The 26,962-nt window shown below is 39.2% G+C and overlaps 1 protein-coding gene and 1 non-coding gene across 3 annotated transcripts in view; one reads left to right on the top strand and one right to left on the bottom strand.

Annotated features, from left to right (window-relative positions):
• Positions 1-26,962, top strand: part of MED13L (mediator complex subunit 13L) — a 290,008-nt gene that overhangs the window by 254,589 nt on the left and 8,457 nt on the right. Inside the window, exons 15-27 of one of the 2 annotated variants that reach the window (XM_057526151.1) lie at positions 811-1,028; positions 1,324-1,529; positions 5,889-6,826; positions 10,846-11,025; positions 11,638-11,861; positions 13,751-13,943; positions 14,633-15,059; positions 15,647-15,866; positions 17,155-17,343; positions 20,719-20,942; positions 21,133-21,275; positions 24,435-24,593; positions 25,892-26,068. In XM_057526151.1, coding sequence (XP_057382134.1) covers positions 811-1,028; positions 1,324-1,529; positions 5,889-6,826; positions 10,846-11,025; positions 11,638-11,861; positions 13,751-13,943; positions 14,633-15,059; positions 15,647-15,866; positions 17,155-17,343; positions 20,719-20,942; positions 21,133-21,275; positions 24,435-24,593; positions 25,892-26,068 — 3,498 coding nt within the window. Of the gene's footprint in view, positions 1-807; positions 1,029-1,323; positions 1,530-5,888; positions 6,827-10,845; positions 11,026-11,637; positions 11,862-13,750; positions 13,944-14,632; positions 15,060-15,646; positions 15,867-17,154; positions 17,344-20,718; positions 20,943-21,132; positions 21,276-24,434; positions 24,594-25,891; positions 26,069-26,962 lie in introns of both variants that reach the window. The other variant, XM_057526150.1, reaches the window with a different exon arrangement.
• On the bottom strand, positions 2,155-2,262 carry LOC114238775 (U6 spliceosomal RNA). The gene has a single exon (XR_003624060.1). It is a non-coding gene; the product is annotated as a U6 spliceosomal RNA (small nuclear RNA).

Below are 26,962 nucleotides of genomic sequence, written 5' to 3'. Positions count from 1 at the left end.
TTAGACTCTAGCTCAGGTCAGAGCATGGTACAGCTATTCTTTATTAATTTCTGATTCAGAGCTATAAGTCATATTAAGATCTGTTCAGTGGTTACTATTTACCTGTTTAAATATTGAAGTTGCTAGAAAGAGCAATGTGATTGGAAATTGGGACACCAGATATGGTTCCAAATCACTGATTTGAACTTGTGGCTCCAAATGTGTAAATATATTTGCTGTACAGGACACCCCCTAGTGGCCAAATTTCACAACCGCAACTTGCATTTCATTGCATACACTCCTACTTAAGAATCACTCCCTTAATGAGACACTATTAGTGATGTTGGTTAACCTCATGTATATAACAATGATTTTTTTTTAAAGGTTGAGAATCACTGATCTAAGTATTTCTTAAAAGATACTTTTTTTCCCAGCTGATTTTCAATAAATTGTCTTTTGGTTCTAGATAGGATTATTAATCCTGACTATGAAGTTTCATCTCCTTAGATTTTTCAGGGAATCAATTGTTGGAAGAAAAAATGTATGTTATGTAGACTTTGTTCACATAATTAATGTGAAGCCAAATCATAAAGCATCAAGAGGATAGTAATAAAGTTGCAGCAAAGGATAATTTTCTGCTGATGGCCTTCTTCTTAGATACTTCCATTATTAATAGTCTATTATGTAACTGATATGACCATTCAATCAGCATTATTTCTGATGCCAACTAGAGGGCCTGGCTATGAACTAGGTTGTTTTTTTTTTTTTTTAGAAGTCAGGCCTGTTACAAATTTTTTTTTTCTTATTTTTTATCTTTATTTTTTTTAGCAGTTGCAGACCTGCAAAGGATGTTCCCCACCCCTCCTTCTTTGGAACAGCACCCTGCATTTTCTCCTGTGATGAATTATAAAGATGGAATCAGTTCAGAGACAGTGACAGCGTTAGGCATGATGGAGAGCCCTATGGTCAGTATGGTTTCAACACAGCTTACTGAATTCAAAATGGAAGTGGAAGACGGGTTAGGAAGTCCCAAGCCAGAGGAAATAAAGGTAATTGCCAATATATTAGTTATACAAAGACAAGGTGGTTTTAAAGCAGATTTTTATACAACTTCTTTAAAATAGTATTGTCTGTATGCCATGTATACATAAGTTCCTAAGAGTTCTCTGAATTAGGTCATGAGGTAATTATAGTGTCTTTTGATTAATTTAAAATTTTGGCTTTAGCATTTTTCTGTTGATCAGATAAAAGAGAAGTATTAAATTATAGTGATTTTTGTTGCTATTATGGTGTGTCCTAAAGTTGTTTACCAGCATTATCACCAGCCCCACTTTGTTGTCACAGGACTTTTCATATGTGCACAAAGTTCCAACTTTTCAACCTTTTGTGGGATCCTCCATGTTTGCTCCACTGAAGATGTTGCCGAGCCAATGCCTGCTACCTCTGAAGATTCCTGATGCCTGTCTGTTTCGGCCTTCGTGGGCAATCCCTCCTAAAATTGAACAACTGCCCATGCCACCTGCAGCCACTTTCATTAGAGATGGCTACAAGTATGTGCTGGGATTGTGTTGAGTTATCTGCTGTATTTAATATGATTTTTTTTAAACATCTTTATTGGAGTATAATTGCTTTACAATGTTGTGTTAGTTTCTGCTTTATAACAAAATGAATCAGCTATACATATACATATATCCCCATATCCCTCCCTCTTGCGTCTCCCTCCCACCCTCCCTATCTCACCCCTCTAGGTGGTCACAAAGCACCGAGCTGATCTCCCTGTGCGGCTGCTTCCCACTAGCTATCTGTTTTACATTTGCTAGTGTATATATGTCCATGCCTCTCTCTCACTTTGTCCCAGCTTACCCTTCCCCCTCCCCGTGTCCTCAAGTCCATTCTCTATGTCTGTGTCTTTATTCCTGTCCTGCCCCTAGGTTCTTCAGAACTTTTTTTTTTTTTTAGATTCCGTATATATGTGTTAGCATATGGTATTTGTTTTTCTCTTTCTGACTTACTTCACTCTGTATGACCGTCTCTAGCTCCATCCACCTCACTGCAAATAACTCAATTTCGTTTCTTTTTATGCCTGAGTAATATTCCATTGTATATATGTGCCACATCTTCTTTTTTGTTGGTTTTTTTGTTTTGTTTTAATAGTTCTATAGTGATCTTCTTTTTAAATTTTTATTTATTTATTCATTTTTAACATCTTATCCTTGCGCAGGGGCCATGCTAATCTTCTCTGTATCGTTCCAATTTTAGTATATGTGCTGCCAAAGCGAGCACTGTGCCACGTCTTCTTTATCCATTCATCTGTCGATGGACACTTAGGTTGCTTCCTGATTTTTCTCTTAACTAAATATTTACTTTAAATGATGACAGCATTTCATTTGAAACTTTCGTTTATTGGCCATTCATGTTTTTGTGCATATTATTTTCTGTTGAAAATATACATTGAAAATTTTCTAAACTAAATTTCATATACATGGAAAAATTAAGGTTATTTGTATAGAGAACCATGATGTTCATGGTCATTCAATGTCAAATCGGTGTTTATCACAGAATCAAGCATTAGTTGGAGTGGGTAATATTTTTAGGGTGATGGTGGTAAGTACTTTGTTTTATATAATTTGATGATTTCAAATGTGTTTACTTAAGGCACTTTAAAATTAAGTATTCACATGATAATTTCTCTGTTGCTGACCCATGTCACATAAGAAAGCAGCAACAGAATGGTGCTATGATACGGGGGAAGGAAAAGGAAGTGTTTATCGTAGCTTGGACATGTTTCATACTGTCACCAAAAAAGTTCTTACTGCAACAGTGTAGAATCAGTTTCCCCTTTGAGTGATAATTTCTTAATAAAATAATTTAAATTCCATAAAATGAAAGGCCACAAACTCAAATTTCTATCAGGACCAGGTAAGCAATATGTGGATGAAATGGACTGGGCAAAGCAAAAGACTTGGCACTACTGATGCTCGGCGTCATTGTGAGAGGCAATGGGAGCAAGCAGGGTCAATGATGAACTGTTGAGAGTACACCCCTTTTAAAGGGACTTTTTGTTTGTTTGTTTGTTATTCAAATACAGGGAATTGTTCAAGCAGGAGTGTGGGAGCCTGGAGACCTGGAATTAAATGTATCAATGTATTTCCTTTTTAAAAATGTTGACAGTTGCAAATTCCCTGGTGGTCCAGTGGTTAGGACTCCGTGCTTTCACTGCCTAGGCCCAGGTTCAATCCCTGGTCGGGAAACTAAGATCCTTCAAGCCGTGCGGCAAGGCACACACCCCCACCACCACCCCCACCCCCACCCCCACCCCCACCCCCGGCCAAAAAAAAAAAGAAATGTCTTGACAGTGAATCCAGAGTTACATTCTAGGAGATAAGAAAAATTTATGATCCAGGTCCAGTCTGTGGGCTACTTCTTTGTGACCTCATATAAAAATCATCTTGATGAAATCAAGTTTAATTTTATAAACAGGCTTTATGCTTGTGTATATAAAGTCTGTATGGAAATGAAAAAGTGTGGCAGAGAAGTGGTTTAAAAGAACTTTAGACTTGGGGAAGTAAAGCTATAGAGTCACAGGGCTCAGATTCCTGCCTTTTTTGTTTAGTCTTTGTATGGCCTTAAATGACCATTTTACTGGGTCTTCCCTTTAAAATGGGGTTATCTTGCCCTACTTCCCACATAATATTTTTTCTGAGAACTCTGAGTACTTCCACAACCACCAGCAGTGTGAAAGCATGTGTTCAAAAGCACCCTGGATGTGGGGGGGGGGCCTGGCTAGTTCTCTGCTGCTGTTCTGCAGTTGTACCCTAGCTTATTTAATTTGAGACTGGTCCAGCACAGCTAGAGCAACTAGCACACCAGGGGTTAGCAGGCCATTCGCAAGTAGTGCAGCAGCTTCCGAACCCATTCCACAGCTTAATCTCTTACACACACACGCATCTCAAAAAGTGACATGCAACCCTTTGCTGTATGATATGCAACCCTTTGCTGGTTTCAATAACAAATAATTTAGATTATTTGTTTGCTGGTTTCAATAACAAATAATTTAGATCATTGTTTAGATCTATCAAATCTATCATTTGCCACCCCAAAGATTCTTGGTATTCTAAACTGGTGCTGTTAATAGAACTGTCTCTGATGAAATAAGTGGTTGTATCTGCACCTTCCAGTGCAGCATCCACTGCCCTTATGTTGTAGCTCTGCACCGTTTGAAATGTGGCTAGTTGAGATCAAGACTGAATTTTTATTTTTATTTAAGTTGATTTAAATTCATCACATGGAGTAGTGACTACCTTACTTACTGGACAGGACAGTTCTAGGTTATGGGAAGTCCTCCTGCTGTGGTCTCCGTCGCCCTGGACCCCCACTTTGTCACAGAGCACACCAGCACTCACTTGATGCCTGTCATACTTGCTATGAGCTAACTTTTCTTTCTCTTTTTCACTGTTGCGTATGCAGCATCTAGCATGGGGTTGGTACTCAATTCATTTTTATTGAATGGGAAAAGTCAGGTTGCTGTACAAGATAATAAACCATTTTTACTGCCTCGGGAGGAATTAAATTATTTAGGTTTTCAGTTAATCGTCATAGTTCCTTTTATGATATGAACTGCATAATAATTTGGGGATTTTGTTGAACAGAAAAATTTGAAAGGAGTCCAATTAGAGTAAAGATCATTATTACACTCTTATTATTTTGGTCTCTGAGATAGCAGTGATTGCTGATCAAGGTTTCTGGGTCATTTGTTATCTGTACTCAAAGATACCACTGTGCCTCAGATTTAACATTTCGTTGCAGTGACTGATTTGGATCTTCAGGTTGATAAGTTAGGCACAGCTGATTAAAAATCATAAGAAAGTGATTTGAAGAGCCATTACTTTATGACATTCTTCTTTCAAATTATAAGTGAATGAATACGTACTTTATTGGAGGAACATTAGTTTAAGCACAGTATTAATAGATTTCAGAGGAATTTTAAGTATTTAAAAAATCTATTTCTTTTGATACCTTCTAACTGGAAAGAATAATCCTGCGCTGTTTTACATGTACATGTAAGAATATATATCAAGAAAATTTTATTACAATAATAAAATAGCAGAACATTGCAGACACTGTTTTGTTTTCCATGTGGCTATTCCAAAAAGAAGTCGCTGCTTATGAGAAAATAGGTAGCACAGTGTGATCAGTCTCTGGGAGCTAAAAATAATTGTGCTATATAATGCATGACATATTGAAAAATAAAAAAATGAACGAATTGCCTACCACCCTACAGAGATCTGTTAGAAGTTTGGAAACTATGATGCAATATATATACTGGGCAGCTACCTAACTAATACTAAGTCCTTTTAGCAGCATGTGTAGTATTTGTATTAATTGTAATATAGTACTGGCCAGTGGGTTTCCTAAAATAGAATTCCCTCATGGTCACTCATTACTATAAAAATGCTAGCCTAGATAGGACTACATTTTGGAAATTAGAAAAATGTTAAATTTTCATGTGCATTTGATTATAACTACTTTAGAATCATATGTAGATTATAGCCTCAGAGAACAAGTACACTGGCAGAATTTCAATTTCAAAAAATGACAAAAATGTAATTGCAAATTAGATGGAAATTTCATCCTATGGTCTTCTAGCTACTTTGGCATCTGAACTCAAGTGTTAAAGTTCTATTTAGTAGTTACAGTTTTTCAAAACTACATTGCCCAAATCCAGCATCATGTTTTCTTGTAAAAATAGTTACAGTTCCCTCAAAAGATTAAGATGAGGCTTAATTGAAAACTGAATAAACCAAGTGATAGCATGCATAAATAAGAAATGCACAGGCCAGGTTGGGGTGATTATGTGTGTACTCCAGCACCTGTGACCTGCCTCACTTGGTGCTGTCTCTTTGTTGCAGTAATGTGCCTAGTGTCGGGAGCCTAGCAGATCCAGATTATCTGAACACACCACAGATGAACACCCCGGTGACGCTGAACAGCGCTGCCCCAACCAGCAACAGTGGAGCAGGAGTTTTGCCATCTCCAGCAACCCCTCGCTTCTCTGTCCCCACACCACGAACCCCCAGGACCCCAAGAACTCCCAGAGGAGGGGGCACTGCCAGTGGTCAAGGGTCTGTTAAATATGACAGCACCGATCAGGGGTCACCAGCCTCTACCCCCTCTACCACACGGCCTCTTAATTCTGTGGAGCCCGCCACCATGCAGCCAATTCCTGAAGCTCACAGTCTCTATGTGACTCTGATTCTTTCTGATTCCGTGATGAATATCTTTAAAGACAGAAACTTTGACAGCTGTTGCATCTGTGCCTGCAACATGAACATCAAAGGGGCGGATGTTGGGCTTTACATCCCCGATTCTTCCAATGAGGACCAGTACCGCTGTACCTGTGGGTTTAGTGCGATCATGAATCGCAAACTTGGTTACAATTCGGGACTCTTCCTGGAAGATGAGTTGGATATTTTTGGGAAGAATTCTGATATTGGTCAGGCTGCCGAAAGGCGCTTAATGATGTGTCAGACCACCTTCCTTCCACAGATGGAAGGAGCCAGAAAATCCCAGGAGCCACCGATAAGCCTTCTCCTCCTCCTGCAGAATCAACATACACAACCTTTTGCTTCACTGAGTTTCCTGGACTACATTTCCTGTAACAATCGCCAAACTCTTCCCTGTGTGAGCTGGAGTTACGACCGGGTGCAAGCAGATAATAATGATTACTGGACGGAATGCTTTAATGCCTTGGAGCAGGGTCGGCAGTATGTGGATAATCCCACAGGTGGCAAAGTGGATGAAGCTCTGGTGAGAAGTGCCACTGTGCACTCTTGGCCTCATAGCAATGGTAGGTTTCCCAGAATACAAATTTGATTTGAAAATTGTCTTGGTGTGATGATAACTTGCAAACTTTCTTTACTTTGTTATATGACAAAATTTTAAATTTCATTTATTAAAAAATAGACACAACTAAAGTGAGAGCTATCTTGATATCACCCTAAAGTTAAGAACGGGGAGATGTTTTATATTGAAACACATTTGGAGAAGAGTAATTATTTTCTGGAAAAAAAGTTGTCTAGATTATACAAACTGATAATTTGCATACCCTTTCATGTTTAAGTCTACGCATTCTTCTGGGTCAAGTTTCCATGATACTTCTTCCACGAAGCCTTCTATCCATTTACCAGAGTATTTTCTCTTTCCTCTGGTTTCCCAATAATTTGTGTCTCTGGTAACAATGATCACGTTTTACTTGGCATTGTGGACTGGGGCATGTCACTGTCTTAAAAACTCCAGTTGATAAACATCTTTGGAGTTGGGCTCTAAGAGTGCTGAGCGCCTTGCTGTTCCCTTTCCTTGTTGATTCACTATCTATGCTATGATGTGTCCTGGGGGGATAAAATGGTGAATGAAAGAGACAAGGCACCTGCCCTCAGGGACTTTCTAATCTATTTTGGAAAATGGATAAGCCTTCTCCTCCATCCTCCAATTAAATAGTATGCTTATTTATTTAATTATTCGAATCAAATAAATAAATAAGCATATTATTACAAACCATTATAAGTGATGAAAGCACGGGATGTCAGGGGACACTTCCTTGAAGAAGCAGTAACATTTGAGATCCCAACGATGAGTACAGGTTAACTGGGTGACGAGGGAGGGGGCGGGGAATCGTGTCCCAGGCAGAGGAGGGGCGAGTGCAACGGCCCAGAGTTATGTAGAGCGTGGGGCCTTCAGAGAACTCAGAGAAGCCTAGAGACCAGCAGGGCTAGCTTGTCAAGAGCCTTTTGAGACATGCTGGGCACTGGGTCTTCCTTCATCCGAAGAGTCTTAAGTCAATGATGGGTTTTATGAAGAGACATTGACATCAGATTTGTGTAGTTAGAAAAAAATGTACTCTGACTATAAGGTGGGCTGTGGATTAGAAAATGGTGAGAATGGATTTGAGGAGACTGAGAAGTTCCTGTAGTAGATGAAATAAAAACAGTAGCTTGGCTTAGTGTCCTAGCAAAGGAGATGGAAAAGAAGTGGAAACATTCAAGAGATGTTTGGGAAGTATTATTGCAGGACTTGGAAATGGGTTGGATTTGGGGCATCAGGGAGAGTGAGATATTAAGGAAGACACCCAGGTTTGTGCCATGTATACCTGGACAGACAGTGGTGTCGTTCAAAGACAAGTGTACTGGGAGCTTCCCTGGTGGCGCATTGGTTAAGAATCCGCCTGCCAATGCAGGGGACACGGGTTCAATCCCTGGTCCGGGAAGATCCCACATGCCGCGGACCACATGCCGCGAAGCAACTAGGCCCATGCGCCACAACTGCTGAGCCTGTGGGCCACAGCTACTGAAGCCCATGTGCCTAGAGCCTGTGCTCCGCAACAAGAGAAGCCACCACAGTGAGAAGCCCGCGCACCGCAACGAAGGGTAGCCCCTGCTCGCCACAACTAGAGAAAGCCTGCACGCAGCAACAAAGACCCAGTGCAGCCAGAAATAAATAAATAAATAAATAAATAAATAAATAAATAAATAAATAAATAAAATTATTTTTAAAAAAAGATGAGTATACTGGAGGAATATCAGGTCTGGGGAGAAAGGTTTTGGAAGTTTTAAAGATTTCTCTTGAGATATCCAGGTAGAGGTGTCAAGTAGACACTTGGGACTTCATGACCTGGAGCTCAGGGGAAAGGAAGTATATGGCACATAGATGATAACCCAAGTCAGGGGCGCAGAGGAGGAGGAGAGCTCACTGGGGAGGAGGACTATATGGAAAGAGAGGAGGGCCTGGGGCAGAGCTTTACTGAGTTCTGCCATGTAACCAAGTTTCACGAATGAGAGCGTGGTCAACAGGCATTCAGATTCAGCCAAACTTTTAAGATAAAGATTAAAGCAGTCTTTTGACCATGGTGAGCGCTGTTTCTGTAGACAGGTGGGAGCAGAGGCCAGGCTGGAGGAGTCTATGTGTGAAAGAAGCACGGACCCTGATTCAGAATAGTCATCAGTCTTGCAGGGGAGAAGGTTATATAAGCAAGGAGACTTCTTGGAGGTGGAGACTCCTGAGGAAGTATTTCAAGGGCTCTACTCATTTTTATAACTGCTTAGGTTTAAGTGGAGTGCCTTATACTTAGCAGGCCTTTAATTAATGTCTGCTGCATGAATTTATGAATTAAAGTCTTTCCCCTAAAGAATTTTGGGTGATTAGCTTAGGTCGTTTCTTTTACTAGACAGTGGCCTTCAGGTAGAAAAGCAGTCTGTGTGGGTGCATCAGTAGTAGCATCTTTGGATATGAAGAATAGCACATTTTACTGTAGGCGCGAGATGTGGGTTCCAAATTCAGATGCTTAAAGGTACCAGACAGATGATGTAAATGAATGATGTGGAGAGCTAGGTTTGCAGAAGGCAATGACCTATATTGTGTCCTTTTGCAACATACTTTCTATTTTGTATGCACAGGAATAGAGTTCACAAAGAATTACTTCTACTTTTATTTTTCTCTAACCTGTGGTTCTCTTGGTCTGGCATTTTCCTACTTCTGAGAGAGCCATGGGTACAAGAGGTACTTTACTTTTTTCTCTCCTAGAAGAAGAAAAGAAGCACAGGCTTGAAGATCAAGGTGATAAATGCTGCTTCAGTCTCAGGCCAGCTGGGGTGGGGGGAGGCGCGGGGGGAGCGTCGAGAACGGTCTGAAGGGGACAGCTACTCCTTGGCTCCAGCAGGTGGTGGTCATCCCGGAACATGATGGTCTCAGCCCCAGGGCTGTCAGGCAGTTTTCCGGTTTTTCAAGAGAAGCTGGAAATCCAGATTTGCATATGAAATTTCCTGAGAAATTCGTTCCAGATTAAAAAAACAAAAACTCTGTGCCATCAATTTGCAGCCTGTGTTTGATGTGAGGACACATCTAAAAATGTCTTAAGACCCCTTAACCTTAAGCACCCTGTGTTTCAGATTTAGCTGGTAAATAAATCACAGATTTCCATCCATGCCACTTTCCTCATCAGCTAGAAAAGCAAGAGGAAGGAAAGGTCTTTAGGAACCCAGCGGTGCAAATTCATAGCTGACCATCTCTAGCTTAAGTAGTCTTTCTTCAGATCTTTTTGAGAATTTGACGAGCATTATGGACCTTCTCCCTTGGGGTAAAATACACCTATGCTCATGCATGCATGTGCAGTTTGGGGTAGAGTTTCAGAGGTTTTTCAAATCCTAGGTTAAGAAACCCTCTTGCTAGCAGGAAGAACATATGTTCTGAAACCATGAATCTCCTACCTTCCTCTCTGTACAGATGAATTTCAGGCCTGTCATTGCCTCTGCCCTGTTTTCATGTGCCTCTGCCTGTGTAGAAGGTCATCTTTCTCTTTATGCATTTTGTATTTTGTGAAAATATTTTCATTAAGAGCAGTTTTTAAAGTTTTTAAAAGCTTCAAGTTCCTTTTTCCCACTCATCATATAATCAAAACATGGATATTTGTAAATAAAAGTAATTAAGAAACTAAAAGTAAGAGACAATAATTAAGAAATTTTTGCTGCTCTCTTTTCTTAAGAACCTTGAAAACAAGTCTGTATGATTTTAAAAAGTCAGGCCTATCTACCTTTCCACTTTTAGGCAATCCTATAGTTAACCTCTTTTATATAGAGTAAACTATTTCCCCTTTTATTATTTCCAATAATAAATAATAAACTATCTTCTACTTTAGAAGATTGTCTTTCCTCTTGACTCCTAAGTCGGGTATTTTAGAATCTACTATAAGTAGACCCTGCTGCCAGTGGTGTCTCTGTCGTGGAGTATAACTGAGGTCCACAATGATGGCAAGAAGAGGAGTGGGCCAGTCCCCCTTTATGATTCCCGTTCCTTTTCATTTCATTTCTCTTCCAGTGCTGGACATCAGCATGCTCTCCTCCCAAGATGTGGTCCGTATGCTGTTGTCCCTGCAGCCCTTTCTCCAAGACGCCATCCAGAAGAAGCGCACGGGCAGGACCTGGGAGAATATCCAGCACGTGCAGGGACCACTCACCTGGCAGCAGTTCCACAAAATGGCAGGACGGGGAACCTACGGTAGAATCTTTCCCCGGTTTAAATTCCTTCAGATTTTTGTTCTGTGAAAAGCAGCTTTAGTTACTGTCAAGTCGTTCCTTCACTGACAAAATAGAATCTTTTTCCTCCTATTAAGTTTTATAATCTCCCTGTTTTCCAGTAGTCAGTTTTGGAGATAATTTTTCTAAATGTCTTTGGCATAATCAAGGTCAGTGGGGCAAATAATCCCTAAATAGACTGTTTGTTAGGGTCTCCTCATCTTCCTGATCCTCACTGCATTTTCATCTGGATGAACTTCTGGACTAGTTCTGTCAGCTTCTTCACAGTCAGGATTATAGTGCTTTTCTTAAAGGAAATGACATAGTGCTGTTTGGAAAACTAACTTTAACCTGCTCTAGTCTGCTCTCTGATCTTACTGAAACTTTATAACCATGTTCTGACTCATTTAATTAAGGTTCTTCATCAGGGGCCATTTAATTAGAGGATTTGAAGGGTACTTTTAAGAGTATCATGTCAACCTACAATAAAATTTCTGATGCCAGAATTAAGACTAATGCACCAGAGAATTCTCAATTGTCGAGGTTGTGGGAAACAGACCCTCAAGCACTCTCCTAAACTGCAGTCTTGTTTTAGGTTCTGAAGAATCTCCTGAGCCGTTGCCCATCCCCACTCTGCTGGTAGGCTATGACAAGGACTTCCTCACCATCTCGCCATTCTCCTTGCCATTTTGGGAGAGGCTGTTGTTGGACCCATACGGGGGCCACCGTGATGTTGCCTATATTGTGGTGTGTCCAGAAAATGAGGCCTTGCTCGAAGGAGCCAAAACTTTTTTCAGGGACTTGAGCGCTGTATATGAGGTGAGAAAGACATGAAAGATGAAAATTGTTTGTATGATACGAGTCCTCAGGTTGTTTCTAGTTATGACTAAATTTAAAGAACAAATATTTTCAAAGTAGGACTCAAAGAAAATTTTCACATAGTTGGAGGATGAAGAAAAGGATTACATTGGCAAGTTTTTCAAGGAGTACATTGCTTTCCCATCTTAGCTTTTATATTTTATTAGATTTAAAGATTTTCCTCTACCAGCCTTACCACCCATCTTAAAGTCCCGTCAGCTGTTTTTTCCCCATTTATGTGCTCAAGTTTAAAAGTATTACTCACCAGGGGAGAGTGGTTGTTCAGAAGATGAGCTTTACGAAAAGAAGGCACATCTACTCTTGGGGGGGTGGGGGAGGGGAGTTCCTGAAAACAGTATAAAAATGTTTAGCTTGAAAATTTCTGAATCATAATAAGTTTAATGACTCATGTCCCTGTTATGTTTTATTTAACACTCCATTCATCTTAATACTAAAATTTTGGTACAGATTAATAATGTGATAACCATAGTAATGTAAAAGCCACTTAGATAATTTTATATATTTAGTACATAAATTCCTGTTACTTTTGAAAAATTAGAATCATGTCTGTCTTTGAAGAGTTAGTGCCACATTTCTTCTGCTAAAGTACATATACACTAAGGTTTTCGTACCTTATACTTCTAATATCTTTATATTTGACAAGAATAAATGAAACTAATATTTATAAAGTATTTAGAGCTGCGACAGGCATATTATAAGCATTACAAAAGTGTTTGCTAAATAAGATGCCAAGTTGAATTTCAAAAATACTCCATAACGGAACATTCACTATCTATACATGTATGAGTACACACGAAATAGTAAACTTACGTGTTGCTACAAAGAAGTGAGAAGATGCTAAAGTATGAGGTAATGGCATCAATTAAGCCACTGAAGGAAATCCTTGGATACAGTAATTTCTAAACAGTGCCTGGTTCATGATGCCTAATAATATTAAATCATAATTACCCTAACACAGAAAACTTGTCTAAGCAATCTTAAAGCCCAGCCATTCTTTTGAATGAAGCTTTCAACATAAGTTACAAAACATAAAAGGACTGCCAGATCATTTTAGGATTGCTCTTTTGGCAGTAATACGTACCTGCTTCAGAAGAGTGTACACTAGAGAATTTTTAGGGGCTTGGTAAGCCTCCTGTTCATCAACTCTAGTAAGGGCTAATAATATGGGCTCTTCTGCTGGTGAACAGGTAGCTAGGTAGCTTACTTTTTGCAGGTATATTAATTCTCTGCCATAAGCACCCATTTAATGTCCTGCACGTCAGTAACAGAATCTCATTGTGCTAAAACAACTATTTACTTTTAAAAAGTGATCAGCATATCCACTGTTTCCGTGGCCTCTGCTATTGGTGATCTCCAAATGTCTGTAACAGTGTAACAGATGGCCCATAAAATTTTAATGTCATCTTATGGGAGAACATCATAAGTCGGGATTACTTAAGAGGTTTTAGTGGACATATGTCTCAGTCAGCCTAAGTAGGCAGGAATCTGGTTAATTCTTTATTTGACCATTAGCAATCAGGTAGTGTGCTCAGCAATCTTCCCTTGTGCTGGAGGAAGCGGTTGGGGTGAAGAAACATTCATTTTTCTTTAAAAGAAACTTTTTTCCTTAGAGAGCCTAGTCCAGGTTTTGGAGAGACAGAGGACAGTTTCAGGTACATTATAATTACTAGAAGGGACCAGTATATAATGTTGGTTTGGTTGCGTGTGGTAACGCTAAAAGACAAAGGAAAATGCTTCCATGTGTATGGTCAAGAATCTCCGTGGTAACGATGTGTACTGAACGAAGGAGTGGTTCCTGTTGTAAACGGCGATCTGGTTTGTGCCGTCAGATGTGTAGGCTTGGGCAGCACAAGCCTATCTGCAAAGTGCTGCGCGACGGGATCATGCGCGTGGGGAAGACCGTGGCGCAGAAGCTGGCGGAAGAGCTTGTGAGCGAGTGGTTTAACCAGCCGTGGGGCAGCGAGGAGAGTGACAATCATTCCAGACTCAAACTTTATGCGCAAGTTTGCCGCCATCACCTAGGTACGTGGGGATGTATTTGGCAAAGTAGAATTTGAGAAATAGCAGATTGCTCCCCCTGCTCCCTATTAGACATGCAACATTATACTTCTTTTGTCTCAGGAAATGTTAGTGTTCCATTACTGTGTTTATTTAGGTCTAATTTTTGCATTCTAAGTAGTTAAATGCTAATTTTTATGTGCATGTATATTCTTTAAAAGCTATTTAAAGTAGCCTAAGGAAGTCATATCTAATTTACTCCACATTTCAAAAATGTAGCAGCATGACTTGGTATTAACTGCTTAATTTTAACCCAGATTCCCAAGAGAATCTTAGATGCTTACAAAGCCTTATGCACATAGGAGCATAATATACCATGATGGCTGTAGAATATACGGCCTCTCAGTTTTCAGTGAAGGCGTGTGGAATCAGTCTGAAAGGAAAATGTTACAAATGATTGATTTTCTCCTCTCCCCTGCCCCCCCCCCCCAAATTAGGCTCTTCCCCAGAATTTATAATAAGTAGCTCCATGTTTATTTCCATGTTTACAGAACATACAAGCTTATGTTCAGTGGTAGAGATAGCATTTTGGGTGTCATAGAATAATGCAACCTGGAAGCATAATTTTTTTAAAAGTGACTATTCTAAATATCTGCTTCAGCCAGACACTGCAGAACATTCCTAAAGTCACCTCTCTGCGTGTACACTTTCAGCACCTTATCTAGCCACTCTGCAGCTCGACAGCAGCCTGTTGATACCACCTAAGTACCAGACCCCACCAGCAGCAGCACAGGGACAAGCTACACCTGGGAATGCGGGGCCTTTAGCTTCAAATCCAGGATCGGCAGCTCCCTCAGCTGGCAGTGCATTTAATCCCACCTCCAATGGCAGTTCTGTGAACCCGGCAGCAAGTAGCTCCGCATCTGGTTCCTCTGTGCCACCGGCCTCGACATCTGCCTCTGCTCCCATTATTAACCAGATAAGCACTACCTCTTCTTCAGGATTCAGTGGTAGTGTCGGAGGGCAGAACCCCAGCGCTGGGGCCAGCTCTGCAGAGAGAACGCAAGGGAGCATAGGCTGTGGTGGAGACACTGAGCCTGGGCAGAGCTCCTCTCAGCCCTCACAGGATGGACAGGAAAGGTACGGTACTCTGACCAAGACGAGTGGCTTCAGCTCGGACCCCTTGTCTGCTCTTCCTCTGCACCCCCAGCCCCCTCAACTTCATGAGTCTCTAAACCTTGTAAAGTGTGTATTTCTCTTCTTCCCTCAAGAGAGTAACAACTGTCAGTCTATAGTTCAGTGTTAAGAAACTTGAGAACTTCTTATAAACTTATTATATTACTAGTATAATGGTAATATATACTTACTAATTAATATACTTAATGTAATTAATATTACTGTTAATACTCTTATTATGTGAACATAATATATGGATAATAGTAATAGTAAGCTCTTACTATTAATGTAACAACATTATAAAACATCTTTGTAGAATGAAGCCACGATGTGGTGGGGGGGAGTTGAAAAAGATCTCCCATTTTAGAGGAGCATATTATTGTTTTCCATCCATCTGGATGCTAACTGACTTGGTTTGCCTTCATTTTGGTACATATTAATGTTGCATTTAATCTGTAATCATTGTCCAGGGAGTCAGTGTGCTCTGGAATTGATTTATTTTGTATAATTTATATTTATGTTGTGCATCTCATAAGTGACTCTCTCTGCAGTGTTACAGAAAGGGAGAGGATAGGAATTCCCACGGAGCCTGACTCTGCAGACAGCCAAGCCTACCCTCCAGCTGTTGTCATTTACATGGTGGACCCCTTCACTTATACGGCAGAGGAAGACTCCACTTCTGGAAATTTTTGGCTGTTGAGTTTGATGCGCTGCTACACAGAAATGCTGGATAATTTACCTGAGCATATGAGAAATTCTTTCATTCTCCAGGTAACTATTTGCAAGTTTATTTTTTACTTTGTTGTTGTTTTTATGAAAGTAAACAGGTTCATGATTTTTTTAATAATTGTATGTATATGAAAATAGAAAAAAGTATTCTTAATTCTACCTTTTAGATTCAGCCATTATTAGCATTTTGGTGTTTTTCTAGCCTTTTTTCTGTGTTTGTTTACACAATTGAGATCATACTTTTCACATAATTTTTAGTCTTTTTGTACTTAAAGTTATTCATGAATACTCTTCCACCTTATTTAAAATTCTCACCAAGCAACATATTTTTTATAGACTGCATATTTTCCATGTGTAACTGTTTCTCTACAGTTAGATATAATTACTTTTTTTTTTTTTTTTTAACCTTTTCACTGTTATAAATACAACTATAAGGCGGTCCAGTGGTTGGGACTCCGTGCTTCCAATTCCGGGGCTTGGGTTTAATCCCTGGTCGGAAAACTAAGGTCCCACAAGCTGCACAGCATGACCAATAAATAAGTAAATGAATGAATGAATGAATAAATAAATAAAGCCATAATAAACATCTTTAGGTATAATCTCTCTTTCACATTTCAAGTCATTTCTTAAAGTGGATTCTTAGATAAAGATACTGATAAATAATGCCAAATTCCTCTCCCAAAAGGTTATAGTTATTTACATTTCTTTCAGGAGTGAAGGAGCATGCCCATTTTCACTGCACCCTTGCCAGCTTTATAGTGTAATAATTTTTAAAAATTTATAATTTAATAGGTGAAAAATGATGTCTTGGGTGTTTGGATTCTTGTTTTTCTGTCACTTTAACTCAAGCCATATTATAGAATTAAAAGATTGAAATTAAAGCTACCAGTATAGTTTGTTGATAGTTTTTCATTGATTTGAAGTTTGTGTCTCAGATGACTAGACAGTAATTCCAAAGATGCCGTGCATACTATGCGTATACCTTACAAAAGTGAGAAGTATATTTAAAAGCAAGTTTTTAAATTTTGGGGCATGGCAACAATAAATTGAGAATTTATCTGTAAAATGGGAACAGGGTAATTTCTAAGTGACAGTGTAACTTGACCAGCAGAGTGACACCTCTTCTTAAATTGCTGGTATATTTGGAATATAGGACTTTATGTCACTGAAAGGAATTAAGATTGAATTATACTATGTTTGGCATTTCTGTATTTTAAAACTAAAGTTGCCTCCCCCATTCAAGTAAAGAATTCATACCATTTCATTTTCGAACTGCCCTGTTAGCATATTAGATCTCTATTTCTAGTTTTATTTGTATTTGTGTCTGTAGATTGTGCCTTGCCAGTACATGCTGCAGACAATGAAGGATGAACAAGTTTTCTACATTCAATACTTGAAGTCCATGGCATTTTCAGTGTACTGCCAGTGCAGGCGACCTCTGCCTACACAGATCCACATTAAATCCCTCACAGGATTTGGGCCTGCCGCCAGCATTGAGATGACTCTCAAGAACCCAGAGGTAGGTAGCAGCAGGGCAGAAATTTGCAAAAACACTACTTTTATGCTGAAGATGCAAGCCAGGAGAGTTGCTTGCTTGGTTGGTCTTCTACCTTTATTATAAGAGTGGTAGGTTTCTTTAATCCTTAAGTTGAAATAGAGGAGATACTTCTCTGAACTTGTATAATTTTTTGAGAAAAGAGGCAAGCAAACTCTTGCCATTTTTTGATGTAAGACCTAAGGCAACAATACACTTATCCCTTTTACTTATGAAAGTTCAATTTTCCTATATTTATTTTGTTCATTATTGTTTGAAGCTAATCTGTGTCTTAAATCACTCTCCACCTTCCCCAGCTCATTTTTTTCTCCTGGAACAGCTGCTGTGTATGTGTTTACTCTGCACGGGCCCCTCATTTTCTGATGCTTCCTCCTCCCCTTGTCTCAGTGCTTCTGTATGTAAATGAACACTTTTTCTCTCCATCTTTGTAAACCTATTTCCCACAGATAAGTACCTCAGGGGGAATTCTAAAACACCAAAGCAAAACATGTTTTAAACAGAAGTTGTACACTTCTTTTGTTTTACTAATCACCTTATCCTGAAGGTAGATATACAGGGCAGTGTTTAGAACTCTCAAAGCCTTCAAAAATCAGTTCCCACAACTTTTGCATGAAAAATTACCCATTAATAAAGGCCAGCAAACACCTCTTCACCATTAGAGAACTTAAAAACACCAAAAATTGCTAATTTTAGTTGGTAATGTAAGCTTTTCTGGAAAACTAAAAAAATGATGCACTACTTAATACTGCATTTGTTGTAACTTGGTTCAGGTCAGCTTGGTCCCAAGAGAGGAAACTGCTTAGCTGACAACTTACATTCACCCTGGGGTTATAGAAAATTTCTATCTTTGGCAGTTTTAGGTTAGTTTATTCTTTTGAGTTTGTATTTTTTACTTTTGTGAGCATGTCATATGTTTTCTCTACTACTAGTTTTTTCTAGAATAAAAATAAATATGTTTCTACTTGTTTCAAATTTGTGTCCAGAAATTGAGTTTGTGCCTTTCTTTATAAACTTTGAATCTTTTAGTTTTTTACCTCTTGTGGTTATTCTGCAATTCAGGTGCAATCATTCCTTATGCTTTGGTAAGAAGTTATCACAATTTCAAATGACAACTAATAGTAGTCTGCATTTTCAGATTAGAGAGTAAAGGCTGACTACCTATATTAAGATCTGAGGCATTATGTAATGTTTTAAAAGATTATATAATGTACTGGCAGAACACCATGAGAGTTCATGAGATATATATATAGTGAGGCTTAGATTAAAATAAATCACAAAAAATATTCTTTCTTTCCTTTTGCTTTGGAACAGGAAGAGAGAAATCAATCATTTGACTTAATGAAAAATGTAAGAACCAAATGTTGTGAACATTTACTGAGGTTTATAAATTTTTACTTGCATTAAGGTGCAATGGCTAATTGCTAAATGCTGCCTCTCCCTCAGTCTGCAGCTAGAATTTTGTACTTTCATTCAGCAACTATAGCTGGGTGTCTACCATGTGCCAGACACTGTATTAGGTGTCGACTGTGCAGTGGTGAACAAGACACCAGTCCCCTGCTTCCAGGAATTCTCATTTTCTGCAGTGGCACAGTCTCGTGCAAGCTCCTGGCAGCCACTGTTCTACTTGGTGTCTCTGTGGGGTTGCCTGTTCTGGATGTTTTTTGTAAATGGAATCTTCCAATATAGAATGTTTTATGTCTGCCTTCTTTCACTTAACATAATGTGTTCGAGGTTCATCCATGTCATAGCATGTATCAGTACTTCATTTCTTTCTATGGCTAAGTACTATTCCATTATATGGATAGACCACATTTTGTTTTTCCATTTATTAGTGGATGGGCGTATGGATTTTTCCACTTTTTGGCTATTGTGACTAACCCTGCTCTAAACATTTGTGTATGAGTTTTTGTGTGGCTATATGTTTTCAGTGTTCTTGGTAAGTACCTAGGAGTGGAATTTCCGGGTCTGTGGAGAGTGAATGGATCAGTGATAAGGTTTGAAACTTGAGCAAGTTGTTGAATATGTATCCCTAAAATGAAGGAATTGGATTAACTTATCTCCAAGGTCTCTTTTAAGTTTAAAATTCTGTTAATTCCATTATTACTGTTTCTTATGCTATATAGTTCAGGGGTTGGCAACTCTGTGGGCTAAATCCAGCCTGCAGCCTGCATTTGTATGACCAGCTAGGTAAGAATGATTATTACATTTTTACAAAGAGAAGATTATGTGAGAGAGACTCATAAAGCCTAAAGTATTTACTGTCTGATCCTTTACAGAAGTTTGCTGACCCCTGCCGTAGTTTACTAGATATTGAAATGTATATAAAGCTGGAAACAAAGATGACAATTAAATTTCATCACAGTTTATCTAAAATATTTGTCTTAGGTAACAGCTAACACTTTTATCTCTTAAATTACTTACACACACACATCATAAAGTATAATATACATACTGAAAAGTACCCAGTCTTAAGCATACTGCTTGATGAATTTCCACTAAGTAAAAATATTACGTAACTAGCACTAGAAACAAAACATAACAAGCATCCAGAAACCTCTCTAATGTCCCTTCCAGTCACTCCAATGGTAATCACTATTCTGACTTACAACAGCATAATTTTGCCTGTTTTTGGCTCTATATAAATGGAATCATAATTTACAGTGTTTTGCGTCTGGCTTCTTTTACTCAGTGTTGAGAATCATCCATTTTGTTGCTTGTAGCAGTAGTTTTTTTCATTCTCTTTGCTGTTTAATATTCTGCTTGTGTAACTTTATCACAATTTATCATCCATTTTACTGTTATTTACTGATGGTTATTTAGGTTATTTTCTCTTTGGAGCTATTAAGATTGATAGTGTTGTAAACATGCTTATACTTGTCCTTTGTAAACATATATGTGCATTTTGGGGGGTCAGAGGGTATGTGTTTGTTCAGCTTTTACAGGTGTTGTCAAATGCTTTTCTGAAGCACATCATACTCCAGCAATGTGTGAAAGTTCTAATTGCCCTGTATTCTCACCAATACTTGATGTTTTCTGTCCTTTATATTTCAGACATTCTGGTGGGTGTGTAGTGGTTTTAATCCACTTTCCTAATGACTAATGAAGTTGGGCCAATAATAATTTATTTTAATAAGGAAATAATTGGCTTGATTGGGTTCCCTACCTTATATAACTTAAACAATTTTTTTTGTATCATTATTATTTGTATATATAGGACTAGTTGGGAGGCAATCTATTGTCATTTCTCCCTGTTGGTTTCCCTCAGTGCTGTATGGCTTTTGTTGTAAACATGGAGTGGCTTTGTGTTGATACTGATTTTGATTTTGATTTTGATTTCAGCGGCCCAGCCCAATCCAGCTTTACTCCCCTCCTTTTATACTGGCCCCAATCAAAGACAAGCAAACAGAGCTGGGAGAGACATTCGGTGAAGCGAGCCAGAAATACAATGTGCTCTTTGTGGGCTATTGTCTGTCTCACGACCAGCGCTGGCTTTTGGCTTCCTGCACTGACCTCCATGGAGAATTATTAGAAACATGTATTGTAAATATTGCTTTACCAAACAGGTGAGGAGCCTTGGTGTTTATGGTGTGTGTAAATTGATGCTGTGCCTTTTCTCAGATAATGGATCTTTCTAACTTTCCTATCTAAATGCAGTGGGTAACATGTGGGTGGGTTCTTTGGAGTTTTCTTGGTTTTGTCGTACTAAATGATAGCTTTGATTCATCTGGGGACCCTTTTCCATGTCTGTTTTAGATCACGGAGGAGTAAAGTATCTGCACGTAAAATTGGACTACAGAAGTTATGGGAATGGTGCATAGGTATTGTTCAAATGACATCTCTGCCCTGGAGAGTTGTAATTGGGCGACTTGGGCGTCTTGGCCATGGGGAACTTAAAGGTGAGAAATTCCTGAAACAAAGGAAAGGAAAAGGGCTGAGCTAATGTCATTAACTAAGCTGAGGGAGAAAATTATAAAGTTGGTAGTAAGAATAAAGCAGATTATATTTTCTGATTCTTTTAAATGTACAGGATAAACCAGTGGCTTTTAGACTTTTCATTAGCAAAATCATTTACACAAAGAAAATCTTAAATATAATATTGAACCCCAGTATATAAAACAGAAAAATAATTTTTTTAATATAAAAATGATACTTGGTAAATTAGAATTTCTAACATTTATATATTGTGAGAAGAACAAGTCAGTTTTAACTGGAAAATTTTATATCAGAGATTATGGATGAGAGTAGAAGTCATATACAGCCTTTACTTTCAGTTGCTGGTTTGTTTTTGGTGGTTGACGGTGATGAGCTTTGTATTTATTTTTGTTTCGGTGGCATGATTGCAAGATAATCCTGATTGACAAGGACAAGTAGTTGCAAATTGGAAGAGTCTTTATTCACATTGCCACTGTCTGATATTCTTCAGTCTGGAAATTTAAGAGAGCAGATTTTTTTAAGTTGAATCCCCCAATATATCTACCAACTGCTTATATTTCTTATCATAAATGTAAGAAAGCACTAAAAGTAACTGCAACATAACACAACTGACCACTGGCAGCTGCCTTGCCTGGCGTTGAGCCCAGCTCATTTATTATCCTAGTGTAGCTACTTGTACAGTTTTATATGAGCAATATGAACAGGCCTAGATTATTTTTTTAAAACCCTATCGATTAATGACACATTTATAAAAAGTTCAGTATATGCATATAGATGGGAGAAGTTTTTGTTTTTGTTTTTAATATTTATTTATTTGGTTTTGCCAGGTCTTAGTTGCGGCAGATGGGCTCCTCAGTTTCAGCTCGCGGGCTCCTTAGTCATGGCATGCAAACTGTTAGTTGCAGCATGCATGTGGGATCTAGTTCCCTGACCAGGGATCAAACCTGGGCCCCCTGCACTGGGAGCACGGAGTCTTAACCACTGCGCCACCAGGGAAGTCCCGGGAGAGGTTTTTTTCTAACGTCTGCACAAAAGCAAACATATGTCACAAATTAGCTTGGTGGTTTTGCACATGCCAAGTATATATTAGAACAGAGTTGGTAAACTTTCTTTATAAAGGGCAAGGTAGTAAATATTTTTGACTTTGCAGGCTAGCTGGTCACTGTTGAACTACTCAACTCTGCTACTGTAATGCCAAAGCAGCCATAGACAATACCCCAGTGAATTGGTGTGGCTGTGTTCCAATAAAACCTTGTTTACAAACAGGTGGTGGGCAGGATGTGAGCTGCGGACCGTAGTTTGCTGACCCTTGCGTTAGAGTGTGCATCTTATTTCTTTACATGAAACTTATATCCGGTATTTGTGGAAACCCTGAATTAAAACCCCTGATACAGATATAACTTGCCTTGTAGTAAGTGCCTAAGTGAGTTAATTATTAGGGTTTAACAGCAGTTTATACAAATATTATATAATATGTATTAAGTAAGTGTTTTCTTAGGAATCTATTATACACAGAATTTTTTTGTATTAAATTATACTGTAGACCAATAGAAAATATTATCCTTTTCATTTTTAAAAGAATATTATAATGAATCTGTATCAGTAGCCTGGAGGTCTAATACATCAGGGGATTCATCATTTCATTTCTGTCAGAATTCCTATCTTCTCTCTTAGTATGCCTTTTAGTCAATCTTATTTCTTAAAGGCTTTGAGCTACTCTTAACCCTTGGGAAAAGTTAGAATATAATAGAAAAGAAGTAGAGGGGATAAAAATGTAGCCTAGTAGTCTAGTTACTTGGTATTTTGGAAAATTATTAAAGCCATCGCCTTCCCTTTTATGATTTTTTAGAAGGGACACACTCTTCTTTCTTATCTCTTGGGGGAGAAGAATGTAAGTGTGACTGAGGGCTCCATCAAAAGACTGAGAGAAAATGTACTTTCAAGGAGTAAAAACACGGAGAAAAGCCTAGTGTCCAGGACATCAGCTTCCCAATCTACAGTTTCTTCCTTTGGGGAACTGAGGTCTGCACCATGTTGCATTTCTGTGGGGCAGTATCAGATATGAGTCCACAGATTTCAGAGTCAGTTTTGTGAATCTCTGTTCTTTATCACCGGAGTGTTTGTGATAAAAATAATCATACTGTCTTCTCCTTCTTACTTGGTTTTTATATACCGAACTCACTTCTCTTTGGTATCTCTGTGGTTTTTAAAAATACTCCCTCCTCCATGTTCCTTGACCCTTTTATTTCAGCCACTTCAGTTCAGTGTTCATTAAGAATATGAAATGTGAAAGTTTTTTTTTTTCCACGTGCTTTTTAAGGGGAGAGCAGGTTGTTTGAAAAAAGTATGTGGAGGTAGAGAGGTGGAGTGGTGTTACATCAGTGGGATGTGACATGACAGCAGTGTACGGCTGCAGTAATGTGACATGCTTCATGTGTGTCGGGGGTCAAAATAAAGAGAGGACCAAGTGCTTCTCAATTCCCGGAGTAACATTACCCTCAACAGTTCTGTGAGGAGACATAGTGCCTTTGTTTGGAGGCAATAAACAGACGATAGAAAATTTGTGGCACCTTTTTAATCTGAACAATTAATGTGGCATCATTTGGAGCACTTTACTTGCACCCATTGCTTATCCGATCTTTGGGCATGCCAGGAAAGGGTCCCCTTCGTTTCTTCTGCTGCTTGCCTTTCATGAAACAACCAATCTACGTTAGCAGTAAACAAAACTGAGGTTCACCCCAAACTGCTCTCTTCTGAAGAAAAGTGTTCATAGGGGTAGTGAAAGAACCGGACCTGGAGAAGGAGAAAGGACAGAACATACTGGCATCACCATTGAAAAGTATTTTAAGTGCCTAAGTCTGCCCGGGTCTGTGCCGGACTCACAGGTCATTTCAGACGTGATTTCAGTCTCTGTAGTCGTTGGCCTTTGTTTCTTTGTTAATGAAGTGTAATCGAGGTCAAGTAACATTTTCTTTGTAGCAAGGAGGGGAACCTGTATAAAGCCATATTCCCTTCAGGGCCCAATCCTAGAAATTCAATTATCAGGCAAAACTGGTAAAATGCTCAAACCTCACATCAATATGAATGTCTGAAGACTGTGTGATTGTGATATTTGATTCCAGATTGGAGTATCCTCCTTGGAGAATGTTCACTACAGACAATCAGTAAACGGCTCAAGGACGTGTGCCGGATGTGTGGAATCTCTGCCGCAGACTCTCCTTCTATCCTTAGTGCCTGCCTGGTTGCCATGGAGCCCCAGGGGTCCTTTGTAGTGATGCCAGGTAAATCTCGCCAGTTTTGTTAATTAGGTATCAGAACAGTTCAGTCCATTCAATCTTAAGTCCACACACAAGTATAGAATGTATCTTTATTATCTTTATGAGAAAAAATTGTACTTAGGGCTCAAAATGGAAACCATTTGGTCTCTTCCAAGGGGAGTGGTTTGTGATTTTATTATCTTTGTTGACCATCACTTGGGAGAGAGCCCAAGTCCTGGGTGTGATTGAGAGCTCTTAGAGTCATGGCGAATTATTTGACCCCAACCTGTTGTTAGTGTATAAAGTTCACCCTCCAAAAATGACTGAAGTGGGCACCAACATGATATGTATTTTAATACCCTTTTGAAGAAAGGTATTTGATAGACTCTTCAAGCAGCCTCAAGAGGACGTTTAGAGTCTCTCTGTGGTTGAGGATGAATGTGAAGTAGACGGGGTAGAGCATTGAGCACAGTGCGTGCTAGCCACAGTAACTCAGTAAGTGCCAAGATGTGGGCAGCCGAAACATCATGGCCACAGAATTTTTTAAAAAACAGCAACTAAGCTATTTTATAATTTAATAGCTAAGCAGTTTTATATTTTTTAAACCTGTTTTTACCATCCAGGTATTTCTTTGATCAAACAGGAGACCCTTGTCCCCTCCCTGTAAAAATCAACAGAAGTGTTGTGGTATGAGAATGTGGTTGCTTGTGGTAGGTCTAGAGAGAGACAGATGTCTGTACTGGCCTGCTGGTCAGACCTTGGGTTAATTGTCACCTGCACCAGTTGGGCAAGTTACATCATTTCTTTGTGTTCTGTCCTCCTCATGAAATGGGGGTAGTAGTTCCTACCTCTGAGGTGTAGCTTTGATGATTGAATGATATGATATGAATAAAGAATTCAGTACAGAATCTGGCATGTAGTACGCGTTCAGTAAATATTAGTTGTAACAATTATTAGTTGAATGGTACCATTTCTACAGAATTGCATTGTTTGGGAGAACAGTCTGTTATAAATTATTAGCAGTCACAGGAGGAAAGAAAGTTTTATTTTTAGAAATACTTCTTATTTAAGTAATTAAAACATATTTGGTCGACTCAATCCAATTTTTTCTTAACCTTGCCAGTGTGAAATGTGGCTTGAGTTATCATAGCTAATCTGCTCTGAGTCAGTTTCTTGAAACTATTTAGACAAGTGGGCTCAACTGTAAAAGTGTATCCATCATGGCAGTTGTGTCAGACTCACATCAATCCAGCTCAGGTCATTTCTGGAGTTGTTCACTGCTGCACAAAAGGCATTGATACATTTTTTTCCCCCTTTTTAAGATGCTGTCACAATGGGCTCTGTTTTTGGCCGAAGTACTGCACTGAACATGCAGTCATCTCAGCTTAACACCCCTCAAGATGCTTCTTGTACACACATCTTGGTGTTCCCAACATCGTCAACCATCCAAGTGGCTCCAGCCAACTATCCCAATGAAGATGGGTTTAGCCCCAACAATGGTGAGTGGAAGACCCTGTATGCACAGAGCGGCTCTGCTCCCTCAACAAGACACAGCGCTAGAGTAAAGAGTCGCTGGGCCGCTGCAGGTTCTTCTGTGTCGTAGTGAACAGCATATGAAATGTGAAGAGGGAATTGAAGGTTTGAGAATCTTTTTGGTTTTGAAGATTTAATTTGCACTGTTGCCAAGACCAAATAAACACTTTCCTCTCTTGGGTAATTAGCTTTCTCCTGTTTTTCATTAAAGGCAAAAAAATAGTATCTGCTTGATAGTGTCCTGTACATGGGTGTCACTCTTTCAATAAAGATTTCTTGATCTGATTTGAAATGTATGAAGACTGCTGCTAGGCAGTATGAAGATAGCACCTGTCTTTAGCTGATCACTGGGAATCTAACTTGCTCTAAAACAACTCCTTATTTGATTAGTCTTGAAATTTCTTTTTAAGTAATTTATTTTTGGCTGTGTTGGGTCTTCGTTGCTGCGCGCGGGCTTCTCCTCGCGGTGGCTTCTCTTGTTGCGGAGCACGGGCTCTAGGCACGTGGGCTTCAGTAGTTGTGGCATGCGGGCTCAGTAGTTGTGCCTCGCGGGCTCTAGAGTGCAGGCTCAGTAGTTGTGGCACCCGGGCTTAGTTGCTCCGCGGCATGTGGGATCTTCCCGGACCAGGGCTCCAACCCGTGTCCCCTGCATTGGCAGGTGGATTTTTAACCACTGGGCCACCAGGGAAGTCTCCTTATTTGATTATTCTTAATAGATTTTTATGGTTTGAATATCTTAAGGCATTTGTTAAGCAATGATTATAAACTGTAAAACGCTCAGTATTATGCAGCTGTTTGCATTGTTTCTTGAAGAATTTTTAGCAGCTACCAACATTTACTCCTGTTAAACGGGAAGGGTA

This window comes from Balaenoptera acutorostrata, chromosome 13, assembly GCF_949987535.1.
Source record: "Balaenoptera acutorostrata chromosome 13, mBalAcu1.1, whole genome shotgun sequence".
Classification (NCBI taxonomy): domain Eukaryota; kingdom Metazoa; phylum Chordata; class Mammalia; order Artiodactyla; family Balaenopteridae; genus Balaenoptera; species Balaenoptera acutorostrata.
Note: the sequence above shows the minus strand (reverse complement) of the source record. Positions and strands in the feature narration are given on the sequence as shown.